This window comes from Phacochoerus africanus, chromosome X (assembly GCF_016906955.1).
Source record: "Phacochoerus africanus isolate WHEZ1 chromosome X, ROS_Pafr_v1, whole genome shotgun sequence".
NCBI lineage: Eukaryota > Metazoa > Chordata > Mammalia > Artiodactyla > Suidae > Phacochoerus > Phacochoerus africanus.
The window spans coordinates 47155083-47179203 of record NC_062560.1 but is presented as its reverse complement, the minus strand read 5'-3'; the positions used below and the strand labels follow the sequence as shown (position 1 = coordinate 47179203).

Genomic DNA, 24121 nt, shown 5'->3' with positions numbered 1-24121 from the left:
AGGGTGGAGGAAGGACTGGGCCTTTCCTGCCTGATGGAAAGAACAACAGGACACTGACCCTCTCCTGTCCTTGGCGCTACTTTCTCTGGTCTTCGGACCCCGACTGGAATCTACACCTTTGGCTCCCTGGGTTCTCAGGCCTTTGGAGTCGGACTGAAGGAACCACCAGCTTTTCTGGGACTCCAGCTTGCAGACACCAAATTGCGGGAGTTCGCAGCCTCCAGAATTGCATGAACCAACTCCATTGGATAAAACTCTTCCCTAATATATACATCCTATTGTTTCCATGTCTCTAGGGAATGCTGAGCAATAACACCAGGGGAGAGGAATGATCGACTCTGTCCACAATGATGGGCAGGTCAATTAAGGAGAGGGCTCTGTGACAGCCACTTGGTTTAGAAATACTGACGTCATTGTTAAGTTGACCAGAATGGATTCGGTTTAGTTAAGGTGTATACTTTTGGTCAGAGTGTGACTGTGCTGGAATGGGGGGAGTGAAAGTGGAGACAGTGTGTAAACACTCAATATGGGAGGATTGTTACCAAGGGGAGGCTAAGTGGCCCTTGACAAGGTAAGATGGAGTGAGGCAAAAAAATGGTTTCTTGTCTGCTTTCTCATTTGTTTTGTTTTGTTTTTATGATAAAAATAATAGCAGTTTGTATGTTGACAGGAATAATATAGCCCCTGGGGAGAAAATTGAGGCTGATGTTACAAATGCTCTGAGAGCGTGAACTTCCTTTTTGATTTAGCCAATCTAGATAAAAGGTTTCTGCTACTTGCTCCCCGAAGAATTTTCCCTAACAGAGTGAGCAATATCTTCGTACTCTTAAGTCTCTTCTGTGTTATGCATGTTGAGGTATAATATTTAATGGTGCTCTTATTCTGGCTTGAAGGATGAATTATAAGGTCACATTAATTAGTTGGGGACATGGTTTCCGAAGCCATAGATGCCAATCCTGGGCCTGCCACTTAACAGCTGTAAACGTGAACAAATTACTTAACTTCTGTGTTTCAGTTTCCTCATATGGAAGTGGGGCTAAGAATGGCACATATCTCAGTGTTTTTCTGACCAAATGGGGTAAAGCATTTCAAAAGCTTCCAAAAGGACTTTCTAAATGTGCTAAATATTTCATAAATATCAAGGATTATTAAATCTGCAAAGTTCTCCTTAGCTAACATGCAACTAGCAAACTGATGCTATTCTCAGCCCCATTTTATAGGCAAGGAAACTGGGAAACTGAGCTGTTAATTAAGACGAAATACAAATTATAAAATAAATGTTACTGGAGTCCCCGTCATGGCTCAGTGGTTAATGAATCCGACTAGGAACCATGAGGTTGCGGGTTCGATCCCTGACCTCGCTCAGATGGTTAAGGATCCGGCACTGCTGTGAGCTGTGGTGAAGGCCAGCGGCTTTAGCTCCATTTAGACCCCTAGCCTGGGAACCTCTACGTCATGGGTTCAGCCCGAGAAAAGACAAAAAGAGAAAAAAAATTGAAAATGTAAAAAATTACTGTTACTATATGGACTGTATCATGATGCCTGGAGTGATGTGTAATTTTATGTGTTTAGTGGACTGGCCACAGAGGATGCCCAGATATTGGCTCAAACCTTACTCCCAGTGTGTCTGTGAGGGTGTTCTGGATGGGATCAACATTTGCACAGGTGGACTGAGGAAAGCAGGTTGCGGTCCAGTGAGATGTCCCAAATCAATTCTTTGAAAGCCTGAACAGAACAAAAAAGCTGACCTTCCCTCAAGCAGCAGGGAATGGAGCATTATGGCTTGGGTGAGGGCAGTGAACATTGGTCCTTCCAGGCCTGTGGACGTGAACTGAAAAAGCACATCTTGAGACTCGATCCCAGCAGCTGTTGGACTGGAACCTACACGACTGGCTCTCCTGGTTCGCAGGCTTTTGGATTCAGGCAGAAACTAGACCATCAGCTCACCCAGGTCTCTACCTTGCTAGCAGATCTTGGGTCTTATCATCTTCTAAAAACGTGTGAGCCAATTCCCGATGGAAATGCCTTTCTGCTTCTCCCTCTAAGTGTCCTATTGGTTCTGTTCCTCGGGAACCCTAACAAGTACATCTGGGAAGGTACAGGCCACAGGTGCAAGGAGGACTGACTACATGAGGACATGATGTAACTCAGTAAAGAGTGGGCAGAATGAGCAGAGGAGTTCCAGATAGACAATCACGGGCACAAAACAGGTTTCAGGAAATAATTATCCAATGGTCATTAAAGGTCATGGTAGGCAGAATTCCAAACATGATCTCCCAAGGTATCCCATCATAATCCCAGGTACTGTAAATAAGAGGAGGTAACACAGGCCTGTTTGCATCATGCCGCATGGCTAAAGGGATTTTGCTGTTGTAATTGAGGTTATTAAACCACTGACCTTAAAGTAGGGAGATTAGCCAGGATTATCCCAAAGGGCCAGACCTAAGCTAATCCCAGGAGCCCGTTAAAAGCAGAGAGTTTTCTCTGGCTAGCAGAAGGAGGGAAGCAAGGGAGATGTGAAGCACAAGGAGGATTTCACACACCATGGCTTGCTTGAAGAGGGAGGACCCCACATGAGGAGAAATACAGGCAGCCTCCGGACTCGGAGAGCAGCACCTGACACCATCCTGCAAGGGCGAGCTTTGGTCCTCCCATCATAGGACGTGGATTCTGCTGATCACCTGGATGGGCCTGGAAGCTGCTTCTTCCCCACAGCCGGAAGGTAAGACCCCAGTGCAGCTGACACCTTGATTTCAGCCTTGTCAGACCCTCAGCAGAGAACTCACTTGATCTGGGCCACGCGTCTTACCCATGCAAACCATGAAACAGTAAATATGTGTTGGTTTAAGTTGCCAAATTTGTGGCAATGTGTTATGCAGCAATAGAAAACTGATGCATGGGTATTTAAGATATTACTGAATTGGATCGGTTGGGCTTAGGGTAATTCTCTGTATTAGCCAACCTACTGGGGAGGGTGGGGCATCATTTCTGGCCCAGCTATGAACACACGTACTTCTAAGGGGCGAATGAAAAGCACAACCAAAGGCACAGTGCAGAGAATGCTACCTCCAGTTACTGAAGATTAACTGCAATACAGAGGCAAGAGCAGAGAGCTTACGGCACGATGCCAACACGAGGACACATCCTGGTAAGATGGGGGCCACACGGGGTGTGAAGGGCTTGGACCCTGGAGCTGCCCACTCAGTCCCTGCCATTAGATAAGGCAGAACATTCCATTCCCAGGCTCTCTACGGGCCAACAACAGACAAGCACATTTGGGTAACTGCAGGTAGTGGCTCTGAATTAAGGTGAAATATAAATTATTACGAAAAAGGGTTTGATGTCATAGACATCCTTGGAGGCTTTAGAGGCAGACAGACTGGCTCCGACACTCTGTGATCCGAGCTGTGTTTCAGGATTCTCATTTATTAACTGTGTGTGAGTGTGTCTGTGTGTGTGCAGGTAAACCACCTCCTTGATAAACAACTTTGACAGATCGTTACAGACCACTGGAGTTAAGATCCGCCTGCATGATTTTCTGTCCTAAGACAGCTGGATCAGCTTCACTGATCCCTCTACCCCCAGAGCGCATGGAACATACGGGTGTTCTGACTACCCCAGCTCCCTGTGTTCACAGCCTCCTACTACCACAGTCCTGCTGACCTCCTGCCTTCAGAGTCAGAGTCAGCCTTTCTAACAACCTCTCGGTTTCTGACATGTCCTCCCGGTGGGAGTCTTTTGAAATCCCCTAGACTTTGCCAATAACAATGGATTAAAACATCACCTAAAAAAATTGGACATGAGAACCTAATTCATGCATATAAAACTGGTAATTCGATGATTTCATTTTCTTTTTTTTCTTTTTTTTTTGTCTTTTGTCTTTTTGTTGTTGTTGTTGTTGTTGCTATTTCTTGGGCCGTTCCCACGGCATATGGAGGTTCCCAGGCTAGGGGTTGAATCGGAGCTGTAGCCACTGGCCTACGCCAGAGCCACAGCAATGCGGGATCCGAGCCGCGTCTGCAACCTACACCACAGCTCACGGCCACGCCGGATCCTTAACCCACTGAGCAAGGGCAGGGACCGAACCCGCAACCTCATGGTTCCTAGTCGGATTCGTTAACCACTGCGCCACGACGGGAACTCCTCATTGTTTTCTTGAATGTCACAAACTCAGGATTTAGGGATCCCATCCGTGAGCCCCCAAACGAGGGAATTTCCAGGTTCAGGCACCCATGTTCATGTCACAGGAACTCAGCTCCCCTGACCTGACTCCAGATCCAACTGCCTCTGTCTTCCCTCAGCCCAAATCCTTGTCTCCTCTTCCTCTTGTCCTCTCTTGCTCTGTAAATGTACTCTGTGGATACTTCTATTTCAGAAATGACATTCCCTTTTGTGTTTGCTTTTCTGTGAGATCTGCAAGGGCTGGGACCATGGTTCCTTTGCTCTTGGCTGATCCGATATGACGTACACTGCACGAAACATGGCTCGGCATTGCTGAAGGTCTGTTGAATTCATGTCTTTCATTTGAAACTCTGGCAGCAAAGACATCCACTTGCACTCTGGGGGTAGGACAGTAGATGCTTTCAAGACGGGAAGCACATGGGCAGGTTTTCAGTACCAGGTGCCATGCAAATCTGTCCAGAATCTAGGAGGTTTTGGAGAATGAGAGCTGGTTCAGCTGCCCATGTGCCTCTGCACAGCCTGGAGCACAGATTTTAACACACAACATGCCTTAAAGCAACAAGTCGCAGACCTGAGTCATGTGGAAGCCTTTCCACATCTGCCACCCTGAGTATAACGTTACGGGCTTAAGAGTTTACGTACAGTACTATTTTTCATGAGTAAAAATCTAAAAGTAAATACAATAGTGACAGAACAATGGTATGGAATTTGAAAATTGACATCAGAGACTCTTATAAACCCAGGAACTTTTTTCATAAAAAATTTTTGTGAGGTGGGCCAGACAATTAATTGTGACAGCCATTCTCCTAAATCCCACCTCTGCCCCTCCCCAGGTGTGTGGTGAGCATCAAGTTACCCATCCTCCTGGGCCTTCACTTCCTCATTTGCACAACTGGAATAAAGGTACTTATGCCACAGGGATCTTACAGAAACAGTCAGTGAGATTTGCAAAGTACCTCAAAGAGCTTTTATCCTCTCTTCTGATATAAATTTAGGGAAGGACAACATAATATAGGATTCCTGTATAAGAATTTGGGGAACTAGGCACATCAGAAAGCTCATCCAAAACAGCAAGTCAAGGATAACTCCTCTGAGCTGTAGGCTGGTAGGAAATGCACTCTGAGCAACGTTAACGTGAAGTTTAGAAGCTAAGGGTCTCACGGATGGCCTCTCCTAGGAGATCTTGTTGAACTCTTGAGAAAACTCTAACAAAACCACTGATGTCCAAGCGTGCCCTGAAGTAAATACCCCGGGGAGAAGGCGGGGAAAAGGAAAGGCAATCCGCTTTCCCACAAATCTCCAATTCCAGACACTGAGGCCCAGCGCCGAGCCCGGGGTCAGAGGCACCCTACCAGGGTGCTCACGAGTGGTGCATCTGCCCAGAACAGGTGGGTTTTACCGGGGTCCTGAAGCTCTTACTAGGAAAGACAGGGTGTGGCCATTTTTCTTGATCCCAGACCTCACTGGTACATACTTTGTGGTCTTTATCAATGGAGCCTGTGAAATGTGCAGAACAGCTCGCTAACCCTGAGAAATCTGTATTTCATCTGAGGGAACTGGTCACACAGTGCCTGGGCCTGTGGGAGAGAGCAGCACTGATAAGGAAACCGCTCACCTTCCCTCCCAGGCCAGTCTGTCTCTGTGCGAGGAAAGGGCATCCTGCCAAAAACAAGATTCTCGCAATCGGAAAAGGCGGCTGCAACAAGGGACCCTCCCCAGGACCCAACATCATCACAAGTCATGAAGGAGTGGAAATAACAATCATTACTGTACTCTGGCACAAGGCCTGGAAACAGCCCCCTTCCATCTCCACAAGCAGGAATCCGTCTTGAAGATACTGACATTTTGGCCAAAGGAGCTGGGAGGGGTCTCTGGGATGAAGAGCTTCCGCAAGGGTTAGGAGAAGGGAAGAAAAGTTTGGGCGTGTTGGGTCAGTGAGAAAAGCAAGGGAAGCAGACAGGACCGCTGGGAGCGAATGAAGCAGAGGTCTGCCTATGTTGCATTCTTTCTGGGGTCTTGTCCTCACTGAGAGCCTGAGTCTCCCTCCCATTTAAGCATCTTCTGTCAGACCCTGGGCACAGGACAGAATGTCCATGATCTCAATATGCTCCCTTGTGAAGTGGGAAGGCCAGTGTTTCCTCTAAAGGTTTTTCTTATTTAATTATTTATTTTTTGTCTTTTTGCCTTTTCTAGGGCCGCACCCAAGGCACATGGAGGGTTCCAGGCTAGAGGTCTAATGGGAGCTATAGCCGCCGGCCTTCGCCAGAGCCACAGCAACGTCAGATCCGGGCCGCATCTGGGACCTACACCACAGCTCACAGCAGTGCCGGATCCTTAACCCACTGAGCGAAGCCAGGGATCCAACCCGAAACCTCATGGTTGCTGGTTGGATTTGTTATCCACTGAGCCACGACGGGAACGCCTCTGAAGGGTTTTTATTAGGATTCAATTAAAGAAGTCTGATGAAGAACTTCTTTGCTGCTCATCATTGTCGGTACTATTAATTTTCTTTAAACTCTCCTTTCAACTATTTCATTACATTCTTTCGCACTCAGGGTGCTTCATTATATAGCTACGTTTTGTCCTCAAAGACACCATTTTATGTGAAAAAGATATATTATGTAAATGTGTACATGTTCTGCACAGATAAAGCAAAAACCACTTAGGGAATGAAGGCCTGAGGAATGGACATGCCACCCTAGGTCATGCTGTGTAGGAAGCACAGAGCTGACCTAGGAGGGCTCCATGGAAAAAGAGTCAGGCTCCTGGCCCGGCGGACTAGCAGCGTTGGCCTGGCAGCTGACACACACATGGTGCGCACAGAGGCGGCATCTCCTGCAATAACTGCCACTTGGAAACAGAAGGTTTTCCCCATGACCGTCACCTTCAGAACTTCGCTGATGGATTAATGCAACAAATCTTCAGTAGCGCCTTTCCAGTTGTATCCCAAAGTGTCCTGGATCATGCACTGACCAAGACCACTGAGATACGGCCCTTGCCCTTAAGGGTATCATACTGTACCAAGGCAGGCTGGCACATTCCTTACATCAACAGATACTGTCTGCATGACCACAGTGTGTGCTCAGCAAACTTCCGGGCTGCTCCAGATAGACCAGTGAGCAAGAGACAAAGATCCCTAAGACCAAGGGCCTCACAGGCCAGCAGGAGCTCTGCGGGAGGACAGAGATAAGCAGCAACATTAACAAAGAAGTAAATAACACAGTCTGCTGGGGGACAAGTGCTGTAACAAGTGGACCGGGGAGGCCTGGGCAAAGGGGATCCAGGATCCGGTGAGGGTGGGGGAAGATGGGTCCACTTAGCAATATGCAGTCCTGTGGCCTGGGGAGCCCTCACTGACAAGGCGAGAACCGAGCGAGGCCTCCATGGAAGTGAGGAAGCCAGCCAGGCCAGTGAGGCTGAGCGGCATCCAGGCCAAGGGCGAGCTAGTCCAAAGGCTCCCAGGAGGGAGCCTGGCCGACAGGACCCAGAAACTGCAGAGGCCAGCTGAGCTGGAGCTGAGGGTCTGAAGGGGACGCTGCTGGCGTCAAGAAGGAGAGGAAAGGGCCCCAGATCTTGTAGGGCCCTGGAGACCTTTGTGAGGTTTAGCATTTGACAGGATGCATGAACAGGGGAGCTCTAGCAAGGGCTTAGTTGCTGCATTCGAGGGCTCTTCAGAGGACAGCCTCAGGGAAAAGGAGGGTATAGCAACCAGGGAACTGCAGGGAGTGAGCAAAGAGGCAGGAGAAATCAAGGAGCACTGCCTCTTTGAACCGGGAAACACTCACTTGGACTTGACCGCCACTGGCTTTGTGCTCACGCCCATGACTCCGCACATGGGAGCCCTCGCTCACCAGATCGCAAGTTTAGATGTCCTGTATCTGTCTCCGTGGTTCGTTGATTAATCAAAGGAAAAAATCGGGGAGGAATTTTTTGTTCCCATCACTTGGTATTTGACCAGTTTCTACTGACTTACTTATTATGGCTCCACTTGGAAGCTACTTCTGTGCTTCAGGAAAAACCAGAGACCAAGGTACATGACGAAGCCTCAGCGCATGAAATCCCACGTGTGCGGCTGCCTCTGTTTACTCAACTTTCATCACGTATTTCTAATAAACAATTCCTAGGTGCACGAACCTCCATCCTCTATCATCCATGTAGCTTTTCTCACACCCTTTCGTTCAATCCACCTATTCTGAATCCCCGCTGGATGCCAAGTTCACTCACTGTGCTGCCTCAGCAGGAACAGGCATGTATCAGGCCGGCCCCTAGCCTTTAAATGTCTTGCAAACATGCAGACAGATCACAGCGGCGCTCCTTGATGAGGGCCACCACAGAATTAAAGTCAAGGGATCCTGGGAAAAAGGCGGAGTGGAACTGAATCTCAGTGTAAGAGGTGGGTGAATACAAAGGGTCAGGAAAGCCTTGGGGGGAAAGTTGAAGTTAATGAGGGAGGGACTTTTATTATCCCCATTTTACAGAGGAGAACTATCAAGGTCAAAGACACTCACTTCCTTAAGGCTACATAGCTACTGAGAGACCCAGGTTTAAACTCTAGGGGATGTGGTTGACAAAACACCAATTTGTCACTCTTTGACTACTACTACAATCACTTCCCCTGACTCGGGCTTCCCTTCAGTAGATCTAGAATCCTCTCAGGTATGTGTGGTGACTCTCCTGAAAGCCTGGGCCAGTTATGAATACCATAAGGCCCTGAGAAGGTCTGTAACATTCTGTCTGTGGTCAAAGGTCCTCTCAAGAGCTCCTCTGTCTTAGAATTGCTAACAACAAATCTAAAACGTGGCACAAATGGACCTACCTACAAAACAGAAAGGGACTCACAGACATAGAGAACAGACTTCTCTTTGCCAAGAGTGATTAAGGGAGCAAGTGGGATGGACTGGGAGTTTGGGGTAGATGCAAACTGTTACATTTAGAATGGATGGGCAATGAGATCTTACTGTAGAGCATAAGGAACTATGCCCAATCTCTTGGGACAGACCATCAGGAAGGTAATATAATAAAGGGAATGTATACATATATATATGTATATATATAAAATGTGTGTGTATATATATTACACATACACACATATATGTTTGACTGTATCACTTTGCTGTGCAGAAAAGGGCACCTCATTGTAAATCAAATATACTTTAATGAAAAATTTAAAAAATTAAAGAAGACTATAAAATCTGAAACCAGGACCATGAGAACCGAAAATAAGCAAAAATTGAGGAAATTAAAGACTACTATCTTCAGAAGTCATTCATTCTGTTAAATATTCTAGAACTCTAGCTATTTCAAGATTTTAGATCATAATGGCCATTACTAATAATTCTACAAATAACAAATGCTGGAGAGGGCATGGAGAAAAGGGAACCCTCCCTCACAGTTGGTCTGAATGTAAATTGGTACAACCACTATGGAAAACAGTATGGAGGTACCTTAGAAAACTATACATAGAACTACCATATGACCCAGAAATCCCACTCTTGGGCATGTATCCAGACAAAAGTTTCCTTGAAAAAGACACATGCACCTGTATGTTAATTGCAGCACTATTCACAATAGGCAAGACATGGAAACAACCTAAATGTTCCCTGACAGATGAATGGATTAAGAAGATGTGGTATATATACACAACGGAATACCACTCAGCCATAAAAAGAGCAAAATAAGGCCTTTTGCAGCAACATAGATGGAACTAGAGACTCTCCTACTAAGTGAAGTAAGTCAGAAAGAGAAAGAAAAATACCATATGGTATCACATATCTGGAATCTAATATATGGCGCAAATGAACCTATCTACAGTAAAGAAACAAACTCATGGACTTAGAGAACAGACTTGTGGTTGCCAAGGAAGAGGTGGAGCAAGTGGGATAGACTGGGAGTTTGGTACTAGCAGCCACAAACATTTGCATTTGGAACGGATAAGCAATGAGATCCTGCTGTATAGCACAGGGAACTATATCCAACCACTTGTGATGGAACATGATAGAGGATAATGAGAAAAAAATATAAATATTTATAACTGGGTCACTTTGCTGTACAGCAGAAATTGATAGAACACTGTAAATCAACTATAATAAAAAATAATAAACATCTTAAAAATGACTTTACACTGAGTAAAAATTTTATCATTTTCTAATACAACGCCCAAACCATATATTTTAGGATTCCTTGGTATTTTATTTATTTTCTGGTGGTTGATATTGCTATTGTGAATGTCATCATTTCCCCATCATATTCTCTACAGGATTACTGCTCACATATACGAATGCTCTTGGTATTTTAAATATATTTACTTATGTTTCTCATTTAAAAAAATTTATTTTTATATCTTTCTTAGGTGTTTCCCAAAAAGATATTCCTACCAATTGCAAAGAATGAGAATTTTGTCTGCACCAAAATGGTAGGATTCGTCTCTTTACAATCTCTTTACACTCACTGGAAAGAGGATCTAAAATGATATTCAATAATATAGGTGATAATGGGCATATTTGCCTAGATGCTGATTATAACGGATCTTGCTTCTAGTTGTTTAACATCATTTGTGCATTTGTGAGTATGGACACACTGAGGAATATAGCCTGCTAAAATCTATTTTGCTAGTTTTCTATTTTTAAGGGCTGCACCTGTGGCATATGGCAGTACCCAGGCTAGGGCTTGAATCGGCGCTGCAGCTGCTAGCCTACACCACAGCTGTAGCGAGGCCAGATCCAAGCCACATCTGTGAATTACACTGCAGGTCACGGCAACGCTGGATCCATTACCCACTTATTGGGGCCAGGGATCAAACCCACGTCCTTATGAACGCTAGTTGGGTTTGTTACTGCTAAGCCACCATGGGAACTCCTTCCTAGATTGTTTTTAACCATGGACTGTTACTTCCCTCCAGATGATTTTTGATCACCCAATAGCATTAGTACGCCTACGGGTTGAGGTCATTCTCTTTATGTCTCCATTGTATCATAGCCTTCATATGTTTTTGTTATATTATGCCCACATATTTTTGGCATCTTGCTCTAGATGTTGACAGTAGTCTTGCCACCGGGAAGAGAATCATTTTTATGAGCTCTTTTGGGTACATATGGGCTGGAGCAGACCCTGGGAAGCTGAACTAACTGGTTATTTAACGCGACTGTAAAATTTCTTGAACAGTTTCCAAGTACCTTTCCATTCCGTTTCCCCTTGATGAGTGGATTATGTCACTGGGAAAGTGAGTTGTTGTGATCCTCCTTACCTGAGACCAGCAGAGTTTCTGTGGGGAACAGAGAGACAAAGATGACTATGGCACCATGTGGCAAAAGGTACCGGGGCATCGGAGGTCTTGGCCCTAACGCTGTGGTGAGAGCAGGGAAACGATAAGGGAAACTAACAGGGAGGAGGAAGGCTTTCGGTTGTGACAGCTGGGGCTGTGGGCTGGGCAACACTTCTTGGCCAAGGGGGCAGGATGACCAGACAGAGGTGAGTGAGCACCAAGTGGCCTTGCTGGAGTCCCAGGACCAGAGAATTCCAAACATCAAAATGTAAACTGGGAAGGGATTGCCTTAGGCGTGTTTCCCAAAACCTCAACCAGTACTTCTCAACGAGAAAGAGAGAAGGCTGGGGTGTGGGGAGGATGGAGAGTCCTAGGATTTACCCAAAGCCTCCTTGGGGTGGTTCTCCAGCAGTTGGGTGACCATGACCTAAAGTGCAAAGGTCTGAACTACGTAGGTGAAGAGTTTTCTGATGAGGAAACCCACGGAGGGGCCGAGGTTGGGTAAGACGTCAACAGGGGTTCGAGAAAGGTGGTCAGTTGTGGGCTGTGTCAAGCTGCCTGGCAAGGCGAAGAACCTGTTGAAGAAATAAAACTGCACGATATGACTCAGCAAAGATTATTAGGTGCTTTTTGCCAAGAAAACCGGGGCCTTCCAAGAAACAAGCCAGTACCCTTCATGATGGGTGACGAAAGCGACGGTGACCAGACTTACCCCGCCATCTGTCCTGCGTGTAAAAGGACTGCGTTTGTGTTTCCTGCAACCCGGTGGCAAGGGTGAGGATGAGGAGAAACAGCCGCGTCTGCCTCAAAGGCACACGTGGACAGAGGGTGGCCAGAGTCACAACGCAGTGAATGTTCCCCCGTGGGATGGAGAGGCCCAGCCCGCGGGGCGCGGGGCGCCTGCGCAGTGGGCCTGAGGCACAGGGCACAGGAGGGAGCCCTGAGACCCCCGCCCCCGCCCCTCGCCCCCCGCCCCTCGCCCCTCGCCCCCCGCCCCTCGCCCCTCGCCCTGCGGCGAGGACGCGCACGCGCCTGGGGGCGCGCACGCGCCTCACCTCGCTCAACCCCGGCCCGGAGCCTGAGGAGGGAGGGAGGCGCGCACCACAGACGCGGGTGGGCTCCGCGCAGAGAGGCGGGCTCGCGGCTCCCGGGCGACGACGGCGGCGGCGGCGCGGCAGCGGGGGCGGGGACCGGGGCGGAGGCGGCGGCGGCAGCACCGCCCCTGCTCAGGCGTCTGCGCCCAGGACCCCCGGCCGGCCGCGCGGGGGCCGGAGCGACTGACGTACCTCGCGCGCCCCCGCCCCCGCCCCCGCCTCATCTTCCCCGAGCTCCCGGGGCTCGCGGGCTCAGGCGCCTCTCGCTCCTCGCCCCTCGCCGCGGCCCTTTCTCTCCCGAGCGCCTCGGAGCGCCTCTGCCGGGCGGCGTCGGGACCCGAGCAGCGGCGGGCGGGCGGGCGGGCGGCCGGCGCAGGCGGCCCCGAGGATGAAGTGCAAGCCGAACCAGACGCGAACCTACGACCCGGAGGGGTTCAAGAAGCGGGCGGCGTGCCTGTGCTTCCGGAGCGAGCGCGAGGACGAGGTGCTCTTAGTGAGTAGCAGTCGGTACCCGGACCGCTGGATCGTGCCGGGCGGGGGCATGGAGCCCGAGGAGGAGCCCGGCGGTGCGGCCGTCCGCGAGGTGTACGAAGAGGCGGGAGTCAAGGGGAAGTTAGGCCGGCTCCTGGGCATTTTCGAGCAGAACCAAGATCGCAAGCACAGAACGTACGTGTATGTACTGACTGTCACTGAGATTCTGGAGGATTGGGAAGATTCGGTGAGCATTGGGAGGAAGCGAGAGTGGTTCAAAATCGAAGATGCCATCAAGGTTCTCCAGTGCCACAAACCCGTGCATGCCGAATACCTGGAAAAACTAAAGCTGGGCGGCTCCTCAACCAATGGAAACTCCGTGGCCCCGTCCCTGCCAGAGAGCGCTCCCTAGTATGTACCGCTCCTGCACAGACGTCTGCTTTCCGCCTACCTTACAATAAATAGTGCCCGGAGCACCTCTGAGAGCGTGTGCCCTCTCACCGGGAGGAGGGAGGCTTCTTTTGTTTCCTTGGCAGACCTCTGAATCAGGCTTGCAAACTGTCTCAGTGGCCAGGCACTGTTTGTTTCCAGGCAATTTGCACGTTTTTCAGAGGCTTTTCAGAATCTCTTCTTGGTAGCCCTGTAACGTTTCGGAAAGCCAAAGTCACAGGAGTGTTTTTGTTGTTTGCTTTTAAAGGTGCCTTAACTGCTCACCCGGACTCTGTGTGTGTGTGTGCACGCGCGCATGTGCTTGCGCGTGCAGGTGCGTTGCGTTTTGGGTACCAGTCTTGTGGTTTGCGTTGTAGTCAAGGCCTTGGAAATCGGATCACTTTGGTTGTGTGGCATTTTCATTCATTTTTTCATAGGTGGTTTTCTCATTCACAGCTTTCACCCTTGTCCGCGAGCCCTTCTACCGTGGGAATTGATTTGAAGGACCAGTTCTGTATTTCCAAAAAAGTGTTTCTGAAATTGGACATCTCGGGCTTTCTCACTGAGCAGTCTTCAGAAATATGATCTCATTTGCCCTTTTCGGAAATTTCTCTATTCGTGTGTCGATATTTGATTTTCAGCACACTTTTGCAACTGGTCATTTTTTACCTCTTACTTGAAAAACGACCATTTTCCCATATGGCCCAAACGTAGCTTAGCAGAATTTTATTTTTTTAAGAGTAAACCCCCCTGGGAAGGTATTTTTAGCCACACACGTCCTGCTCTGTACCTGTTCATGAAAACTGTATTCAGAGTACGATTTACCGTGGTCAACTTGCAACTCCCATTGCTTCTGTCTCAGTGTCCTAGAACAACCATGGTTCTCTTGACCTAAACTAGTCTTTGAACGAAAGTTCTTTTGTATATTTGAATTTGTGATAGTCTCCTTAAACTTGTCTGAATACCAGTAGCCAAAGGAAAGGAATATTACATGGTAATTACGTCCCAGTGGAGTGAGTTAGCTTTCATGATATTCAGGTTGTTACAGGCTTCTCAAACTGTTAGGACACCTGAACACTCTCTCATAAAGATTTAGGATAAACGTTTTGTGTCACACAACAAACTTTCTTGGGCGCCAGGTTAAAAGCTCTTACATCTGCTTCAGTACTTGTTTGTAGTTAGAGGTTCTGTCTAAAGTGTATAAGCCTCTCTTCTGCAACTACCTTTTTCCATCTAGTCATATCCGCAGTTTGGTAGAGGGAAAATCTACATTCCGAAGAGGGCATCAGGGTAGAATGGTCATTTGATATATAACACTTGAGCACTTTTAAAACATCCTCAATAATTCCCTTTGTGGCTCAAAGGGTTAAGAATCTGACTAGTATCCATGAAGATGGGGATCTGATCCCTGGCCTTGCTCAGTGGGTTATGGATCTGATATTGCCGTGAGCTGTGGTGTAGGTCACAGATGCAGCTCAGATCCCACAGGGCTGTGGCTGTGGCCCAGGCCAGCAGCCACAGCTCCCATTAGACCCCAAGCCAGGGAACTTCGATATGGCTCAGGTGCAGCCCTAAAAAAGCAAATAAATCAATCAATAAATCATCCTAATACTAAATAATGAGTATAAGTTAGAAAATAATGGTTATTCAAAACATTTGTTAGTCCTCAAAGTAACCTTTTTCTAAGCACAGTTATTCCTGCTGAAGATTTAAAAGAATTTACCCTTTGTTAAAAAAATTCATAGTTGTGTGTACTGCTGTACTACATATAGAACAATTGACAAATCTTACAGCTTAATGAATCTTTACATAGTGAGCACATATATGTAAGGAGAGTTCAGTTCAAGAATTACCATTGCTTGTAACTCAAATCCCATTGCATTCCTCTTCCTAATTAGTACTCTGCTCTCCTGTCTTTTAAGACCATGGAACAGTTTTCCTTTTGAACTTTATATTGAATTTTAGAACATATACTCTTTTGTGCTGCCCCCTTGTGTGCTATATGTGTTTTATTCTTCAAAAGACTCAATTTTTTTTTTTTCTATTTGGTTGCATTTTATCTCTCCAAACTAGTAACATGTTTATATGATTGCTTCTAAACTTGGGTTTTATTCCACTTTCTAAAGAAGTTTGGTACCACTGTTTTGAAAACAAATCTTATTATACATTCAAGTACAGATTAGGTATAAATTTCTATTCACAAAACATTTTCTGTACTAATGCAATTAAACAAAATGAGTGTGTTTTTAAAACCCATAACAGTTTTATTATCTAAGTTATATTGTTTGATTAAATATGGTTATTGAGTATTTTTGTTTTTTCTCTATGAAAGTGCTATATATCGAATATATGTTTGAGCACGTTTTTGTTTCCAAACAAATTGACTTTTACTATTCATACAATCTCAAATAGACCCAAATATATTTTCCCCAAATAACTAGTTATTCAAGAAGATTCTTAAATTCTGCATTAACACTAACACAGCAGATATACTGGGTTCTTATTTTACAGACATTTTTGCAGATAAATATCCCTTCAACCTGAAATGCTGTCACAAATACTTTGGAGCCTTAACTTGTTATTTCTAGAGGTAATGATGCACAATCTTATTTGGTTTTTAAATTAAGTATCTGACAAAGGCAAAAGTGCACAACATTCATATTAACCTTTTATTTAGAATTTATCCTACAAATAAATATATTGTGGGGTTTAGTTATTTTTGCCAGAAATACTTAAAGTATGTTGTGCTGTTTTTTCCGAGCTGACTCAGAATCATTGAAGTAATTTTTGTGACATATTCTTTGGAACCTAGCCTAGTCAGAATAGTTTAAAGTTCCAAGGAGATTTTTTTTTCCTTTAAGACCAACAGTTTCAGGCTAAACAGGTGAGCAGAGTTCATAGAAAATTTCTACTACCCCAGTGCTCCAAAGATTGATGTACAGTGGGATTTTTTCCCCTTCTTTGAGTGTTAAAAAGTCATTTATATGTTGTTTGGTTGGTTTTTGAGCCCTCCCCTTCATAAAATAAGGAAAAAGAATACTCTCCACAGGTAATGGAAGTCTGTAGAAATGAATCAGAGGTATGTTTTCTGGGAGTTCCCTTGTGGTACAGGAGGTTAAGGATCCATTGTTGTCACTGCAGCAGCTTGGTTGCTGCTGTGGTGCAGGTTCGATCCCTGGCCTGGGAACTTCCACATGCCACAGGCATGGCCAAGAATTTTTTATTTTTTTAATGTATATAGAGAAAATGTTAGAGATTAATATAGATACACTGGAACACTGGGATTAATTGGTGCTGTGTTTATATCAAGAAATAATGTCTGTACATGTACACACACACAAATAATGGATATTTGGCTGAGCAGAGAGAGCTTTTACTTCCAGGCATCCCATATGGGGGAAGCCACCAGGCACTACCACTTTCTTCAGTATTTTCTTGATAGTTGTCTCCTGATAAAACTGGTATACTACAGTTAGCCGATTTTAAATGTTGCATGGGCACACAGCACAATGAGAAATGGAAAAGTCAGTATGTTGACTGAAGTAAAACTCGGTGTTTTTATGAGAGTTCGATGTGACAGAAAGCACACTGTAGTTTTGAAGTCAAACAGGCCAAGGATTTAAAACTGATTCCAGTTTTTGCTAATTCTGTAACTTCAGCCAAGTTAGCTAAATATCAGGTGCTCGGGTTTTTTAATATAAACCTAAAGATATTAAAAATAGTTAAACTTCATAAAGTTTTCCTCTGAGAAGCCTTTCCTGACCACCTGGGTCAAGATAGCCCCTTATCTGTGTGTCATGGTTCTCACAATTTATTGTATTCACCTATTTTCATGGCTGTGTGGTCACGGGACCACAACATTTTTGATGAGTAGGAACCAGCCTGAATTTCTATAAGCCTAGGGTCCAGAACATGGCATTTAGCATTTTTTTTTAATGTCTTAGATGATCCTCTCGCCCTTTTCCAAAACCTCTGGTATCACTGCTTTCCTGACTTTTTTGTTTTGTAATATATATTGACCTGTAGCTCCCTCGGCTGCTGATCCAGACTTGCAGTGCCTCTGCATTAGATAATTCTCTGAAGGCTTTCCACATGTGAAGTGAGTGATGCCGATAATAAGCCCTCTGTAAATGTATCGGTTGAGAGAATTGCCAAATTAGTATAAGCCTGCTAATTGTATGTTGGTTTGTTTCTTTAGACGAACAGCAAAGATATCCAAGATTGCTTTGAAAGACTCATTGATGTGAACCATTGATCAATGGAATTGTCAAGTATAGGTGAGCACTTCCATGTTCCCAAGGAGACAGCTCATCTGGTTTTCCTCCTACATCTTGGGACACTCCTTCCCTGTCTATTCCACTGATTCCTTTTGGCCCAGTGGTTGTACTGTTGTACATGAACAGACTCTTATTCATCACCTGTAGCCTTTTGCTGTGCTCTTTTGATGTGTCTGCCTTCTTCAATAGACCATGATATCCTGGAGAGCAAGGACCATGTTTCCTTTCTCTTTGCATATTCTACATCTGAGACACTACTTGAAATATGGTTGACATCACTGAAGGTTCTTTGATTTCAATTCATATTTTATAATCACTACATGGCAAAACATTTCCCTTCCAATCTGGTGCTAGTAGAGTATATGCTGTCCAGGCACCACGTGCGTGGCTTTTCTGTATCAGGTGTTTCAGAAACTTTTCAAGGCAGTTGTAAGATGTTCAAGGACAAGAATGATTCCTCATGTTTCTATGTCATACCACACAGTGGTTTAAGATTACCCATCACTTAGGGCAGCATTTTGTAGAATGAGTCCTTTGCGTAACAACCTCAGTGTTTTTGTGCTGTTGTTACTTTGCTTAAAATTTTATTAAAAAAAAATCACTTGCTATAAAACTAACTAAAAATAAATACAATGAACACAAGATAATGTGATTTTTAAAAAAAGTATAAAATGATATCCAAATAATAAATTTACCATTTTTGCACTTGTCCTAACCATTTCTTTCATTCTTAACATCCCTTTGAAGATCATTTTTATCATTTTAAAGATTTAATATACTGTATTACTTGATGCCAGAGGCAACAAAGACTGCTGTAGGCAGTTTCCGAAGTTAATCATACCACTTAGTTTGCCTAGGTTTCTTTTGCATCTCCTACTAATTCAGTTGGCCACAGTTTTCATGCCCTTTTTCCAGTACACTTAGCGAGTTCCTCATCTCACCTGGTTGGTTTCTGCAGAAGAGAATGCAGAGGGCTCAGAGACAGCTAAATTGTCACTTGGAAGAGGCACTGATGGAAAAAAAAAAAAAAAACTTCTGTGAGAGGGGAACAGAGAATGAAAAATTTAGAGAGGGCTTGAATCAGCTACCTCCTGGAGAGCAACTTTAAGAAAATGCCAGAGATATTCAGAGGAGATTTTCCAGAGTTCTGCCTTGGGGTTTGTGATGTCAGCACTCTTCCCCAGCTCCCTGCAAAGGCCCTTAAAGTGGCTTTAGTATGGTTGTTTTCTTTCTTTTGCATTGTAAAGCAATCACATGGGAAAAAACCTTGGGCTCCAATTGAGCTTTACACCCTTCCTCATAGTACCAGTGAAATGTACTGATTGTTTCCTTAATCCTTACAGAATTTTAAATAAAAACACATCTCCCCAATGTATTGGGTTTTTTTTTTTTAGGTGTGATATGGTACTGTGGTTATATATTTTTTAATCCTTATCTTTTAGAGAAATGTACTGTAAATTTGGCAGATGAAATGACATGCTACTGATATTTGCTTCAAAATAATCTGAGGGTGGGGTATAGGTGAGCATATAGATGAAATGAGATTGGTGATAAATTGATAACTATTGAAGCTGTGTGACGGATATTTGGGAGTTCGTTCCTATTCTCTATACTTTTGTACATGTTTGAATTTTTCCATAATAAAAATTGAAAAAAAAAATTCTTCAGAGTTTACTTGTAGGCCCACCTCTATCCCTAAGACTTCGTTAGAGAAAGTTGGTCAGAAGACAAGTCTACAGCCCAGCGAGCCAGACTCTCTCCTCCCCTCCAAAAACCTAGCTTTTGTTGCTGAGCTAAAATACCGGTGGACTTGCTCTTCCCTTAGTGTGAATTCTTTGCTTGGAGGTCTCCCAGGTCTACATGCAAAAAGACCTTCAGCCCCATCAGTATGTCAAACATGACCAGAAAACTTTGAACTCCAGTGGCAGACATAAGCTTAGGTTCCACTCCCCATTCTATAGTTTAGCATAAAAGAATGGATTTTTTTCTGATTACAAAATTAATTAATCTTGAGAAATTTTTTCAATTAGCAATTACTATGCCTCAGATAAACCTCTTTGGCTACGATACTGCGACTGCACAAAACTTAATTCATCTTAATTTCAGAAAATTTGGGGAATTCCCCCCCAAATAAATGAATCAAAAATCACGTATGATCCCCCTACCCCAAATAACCAAGGTAAATATACATTTTTTCCAACCTCTTTTCTTTTCAAACATAAGTAACCCAACCACAGATGGCACAGGTGAGCCCCTTCTCCTAACATACTTCAAAAAAATCCATGACCCCTTTTGTAGGTCAGCACATACCACACAGGCACCTTGCTGTTCCTCAGAATTCTTTAGACTAATGCTCAGGGCCATCATGGAATTTGTCCTACTTCTTTCCTTCACAAGTGCACCAGGCATAGCACAAAACTTGGGTGTGAAATCTAGACTGAGCTCTCTATTCACCAAGTGCTGATGCAGGGCAGAATAGGCTTGATTTGGTTTGGGTTTTTTGTCTCCTGAGTCTGCACAGTTTCTACTCTCCAAACACTGAGGCTGGCAGGGGCATGGGGCGTCAATTCAGAGAGGGTGCCCTTTGTTAAATTGTACGATTGGCAAATATTGGCTAAAAGTAGACCTGCTGCTACCTTGTTTTAGGTTCCCTCTGTCTTTTCTGGATCCTCAGCAAGCTACTGTGTCACTCCCTCTATGCAGCCTCTGATCCTCCTGTGCTCTTCTGGGGAGACTGATTTCTCAACTGGTAAACAAGGACACCACCATTCTGGACTCAGGAAATGGAATCCTGTTCTCCTTCTCCTACCTTTTTATCCCAGAATGTGCCCTCATCCATTCCTGATTTCCTACAGCACACCAGAGGCAAGGCCATAACTTTTAATGAGATTTTACTGAAGATTATGTGAGGCTAAGAACATGATTTACAACTACTGCACAGCTGAGATCTTTACTAGGTTCCATTGCTAGACCAGTTCCCTAACTCAGAGTGACTCCAAATGGCCTAGAAAAGTCCCTCCGCTCCCTGCTCCCCATCACTACCCAAAACTTGAGAGGCTGCAATTTCAAATCTTGGATAAAATGAATCCCACCATGGAGAAGGAAAAGCTTCTCCCACAACTCAATCTTCTGCAAAGTACTCAAAGTGTCTCACATTTATATTCCTAGAATCAAAGATGTGAACCTGAAATCAATGGCATGGTTCAAAGGGCTAGATAGAATGTGATGAGCTGGAGACAGAAATTCAGTTTTCTGTTACTCCGAGTGCATGCTCTATATTAAGATGAAGAATAACAGGACTGACAATATCTGACAGGGAACTCAGTGCTCTACCTCCTACAAGAATAGTAAACACAGGGAACCAAAAAGCCCATCCCTGGTCCAAGAAGACTTAACACCACGCCCTTGTGTAATCCTACACAGCAGTGTGAAAAAACAGGCCATGACCTCTGAAAGTTTAGACTTCTTTGGGGGCCCGGGCTAAAGGTATAGAGAACTTGTAACAGGTTAGTATCAGTTCTCTCTTTTCCTTTTGTCTATTCACTCAAACTTAGACCTTATTGTGGGTGTCACAAAGACATAAATACACTGCAAAGTCATTCTTGGTCCAGGGATGGCATCATGCTCCCTAGTGGACATTTTAGGAATTAGCCCAGTCCTGGATGCATTCTGTTTAGAGCAAGGCAACCCTTCCCAGGAATACCTCGCTGCCCAAGAGCACCCTGTTGTCCAGGTCTATTTACAATTACCTTTTTCCTAATCCTGAATTAAATCTTAATATGTTTTATATATATATATATACATATATATATATATATATACACATACACACATCATATTCATATATGTTATATAATTTAACATATTCATATATATGAAGAAAAGCCCTCTATCATGTCCCAATTAGTAAAATGTTGAAGTCTTTAAGCTATGCTTTTTCATCTTGCTTTAACCCAGTAGATAAATAGGAAAGTATTTACATTTATCTAATACCTCCATCCTTGCAACTGGAGCTCCCAATGTATTGGGGAGACCAATGATAAAACAAGAAATGCCAACAAATTGTATTTTTTTTTTTGCCACACCTGTGGCATGCGCAAGTTCCCAGACTAGGGGTCAAATTGGAGCTACAGCTGCCGGCCTACACCACAGCCACAGTCATGCAGGATCCTTAATCCACTGAGCGAAGCCAGGGATCAAACCCACATCCTCATGGATACTAGTCAGGTTTGTTACCACTGAGCCACAATGGGAACTCCCAAAATGTACTTTTTTTTTTATGACAGTGGGGATTCAGTGGGATCCGCCAGCACATAGGAGGGGGGACTAACATAGTTTAGCAAGAATGAGAGAGCCTCAGAAAAAGTGCCCATGTAACCTGGAACCCGAAGGGTGAATAGGGCTTAGCCAGGAGAAGTAGTGGGACAGTATTCCTCAGGAAAGAACAGGAGTTCCCATTGTGGCTCAGTGGTTAACGAATCCGACTAGGAACCATAAGGTTGTGGCCTTGCCCAGTAGGTTAAGGATCTGATGTTGCTGTGACCTGTGGTGTAGGTCGAAGATGTGGCTCGGATCTGGCGTTGCTGTGGCTCTGGCATAGGCCGGCAGCTACAGCTCCGACTAGACCCCTAGCCTGGGAAACCTCCATATGCCATGAGTGCTGCACTAGAAAAAGACAAAACAAAACAAAACAAAAACAGGCATGAGGTTCTGGAAGTCAAAGTATGATGTTTTAGGAACAGGAGCTTGTTTAGAACATAGTTTGAGTGTGTACACAAGAAAGGATCTCCTAAAAGATGAAGCCAATGGGATAAGAAAAAGCCAGATTATATAAAGTCTGATGCGACTTGTTCAGGGATTTGAGGAGAAGAGAGATAACATCAACTTGTCTAAAGAGTGGAAAATTATTTGAAAAGGGAGAGGAGATTGTGATAATAGTTCAGATAAGAAATGATGGTGACCTGAACTACATTATTGACCACATTGACAGGAGTGGACACATTTTAGAAACATATGGTGTTTAAACGGGCATGAGTTGGAGTCCCCGTTGTGGCTCAGTGGGTTAAGAACCCGACATAGTATCCATGAAGATGCAGGTTTGATCTCTGGCCTCACTCAGTGGGCTAAGGATCTGACATTGCTGCAAGGTGCTCTGTAGTTTCCAGAGGTGGCTCAGATCCAGTGTTGCTGTGGCTGTGGTGTAGGCCGGCAGCTGCAGTTCCTATCTGACCCCTAGCCTAGGAACTTCCATATGCCACAGGTGCACCCGTAAAAAGAAAAAAAAAAAAAATAAAAGGGGCCTGAGTTGATTAATTGGGTGTGGGAGATGAAAGAGAAGTAGATATGGATATATTTAAAGGTAAGTGGCTGAAGCTAATAAGTTGATGGTATCATTCCCTTAGATGGACTCTAATAGAACAAAACTGTTAGTCATGGAAGGTTGAGAAGATGAGATTAATTTTATTTATTTATTTTTTTATTGTGTGTGTGTGTGTGTGTGTGTGTGTGTGTGTGCTTTTTAGGGCCACACCCACGGCATATGGAAGTTCCCAGGCTAGGGGTCGAATTGGAGCTGAAGCTGCCAGCCTACACCACAGCCACAGCAATACCAAATCCAAGCCACGTCTGCAACCAACCCCGCAGCTCACAGCAAGGCTGGATCCTTAACCCACTGAGCGAGGCCATGGATTGAACCCACAACCTCATGGTTCCTAGTCGGATTCATTTCTGCTGCGCCACAATGGGAACTGAGATTAATTTTATAACTGTTAGTTTCTGGTACCCAAGGGATATTAATTAACTTGGACACATCCACAAGGCCAGAGCTACACAGATGTGCAGCTTAAGAAAGAAGAATGAGCAGAATGAGTAGATTTTGGAATCATCAGTAAATAAGCAGTAGGTGAAGAGGTAGGTATACCATAAGGTCACCCAGGAGAGGTTGTACAGAGGATAGTGAAAATCTCCCTGAGGAATATCAACATTTAAAGGTAGGTACAAGACTTCCAGAAAAGTTGTCTGAGGATCTTGGTGGACCCACTCTCCAGTGAATCACCATTTAATTGGTTTACGAATGTGTACATATGTACACACACACACAGTTAAAGTCCCTAGAAATTGTCGTAAGGACATACAGCAAATGAATAAACATTCATTCAAAAAAATCTACTAAATCTCAGTAAAAATAGAATATGGCATTTGCACTATAATCTGTCCTAGCTTCCCCAGCTCTATGTGACAAGCTCTACCCCTGGTATGGACATAGCCGAGAAGACAAGGACTCCCTGTCCCCCCCAGTCCCTGGTCTAGACCTAGGGCTATACTTTTACCCCAGGAAAAGGGTACCAGTGTCTTTTATTCTACCACAGCTCCACATTACAAAAGCACCATTCCCTGCACTAACTCCC

General features: G+C 44.7%; 1 protein-coding gene and 1 non-coding gene across 2 annotated transcripts; one reads left to right on the top strand and one right to left on the bottom strand.

Annotated features, from left to right (window-relative positions):
- The first annotated feature begins 12881 nt into the window (after nt 1-12881).
- Nucleotides 12882-18328, top strand: NUDT11 (nudix hydrolase 11). The gene is made up of 2 exons (XM_047764805.1): nt 12882-13419; nt 17636-18328. Coding segments are annotated over exons 1-2 (495 nt in total). The 5' UTR covers nt 12882-12925; the 3' UTR covers nt 17637-18328.
- A 1335-nt stretch (nt 18329-19663) lies between these two features.
- On the bottom strand, nt 19664-19801 carry LOC125119031 (U4 spliceosomal RNA). Its single transcript, XR_007132988.1, has one exon. It is a non-coding gene; the product is annotated as a U4 spliceosomal RNA (small nuclear RNA).
- Between the last annotated feature and the right edge of the window lie 4320 nt (nt 19802-24121).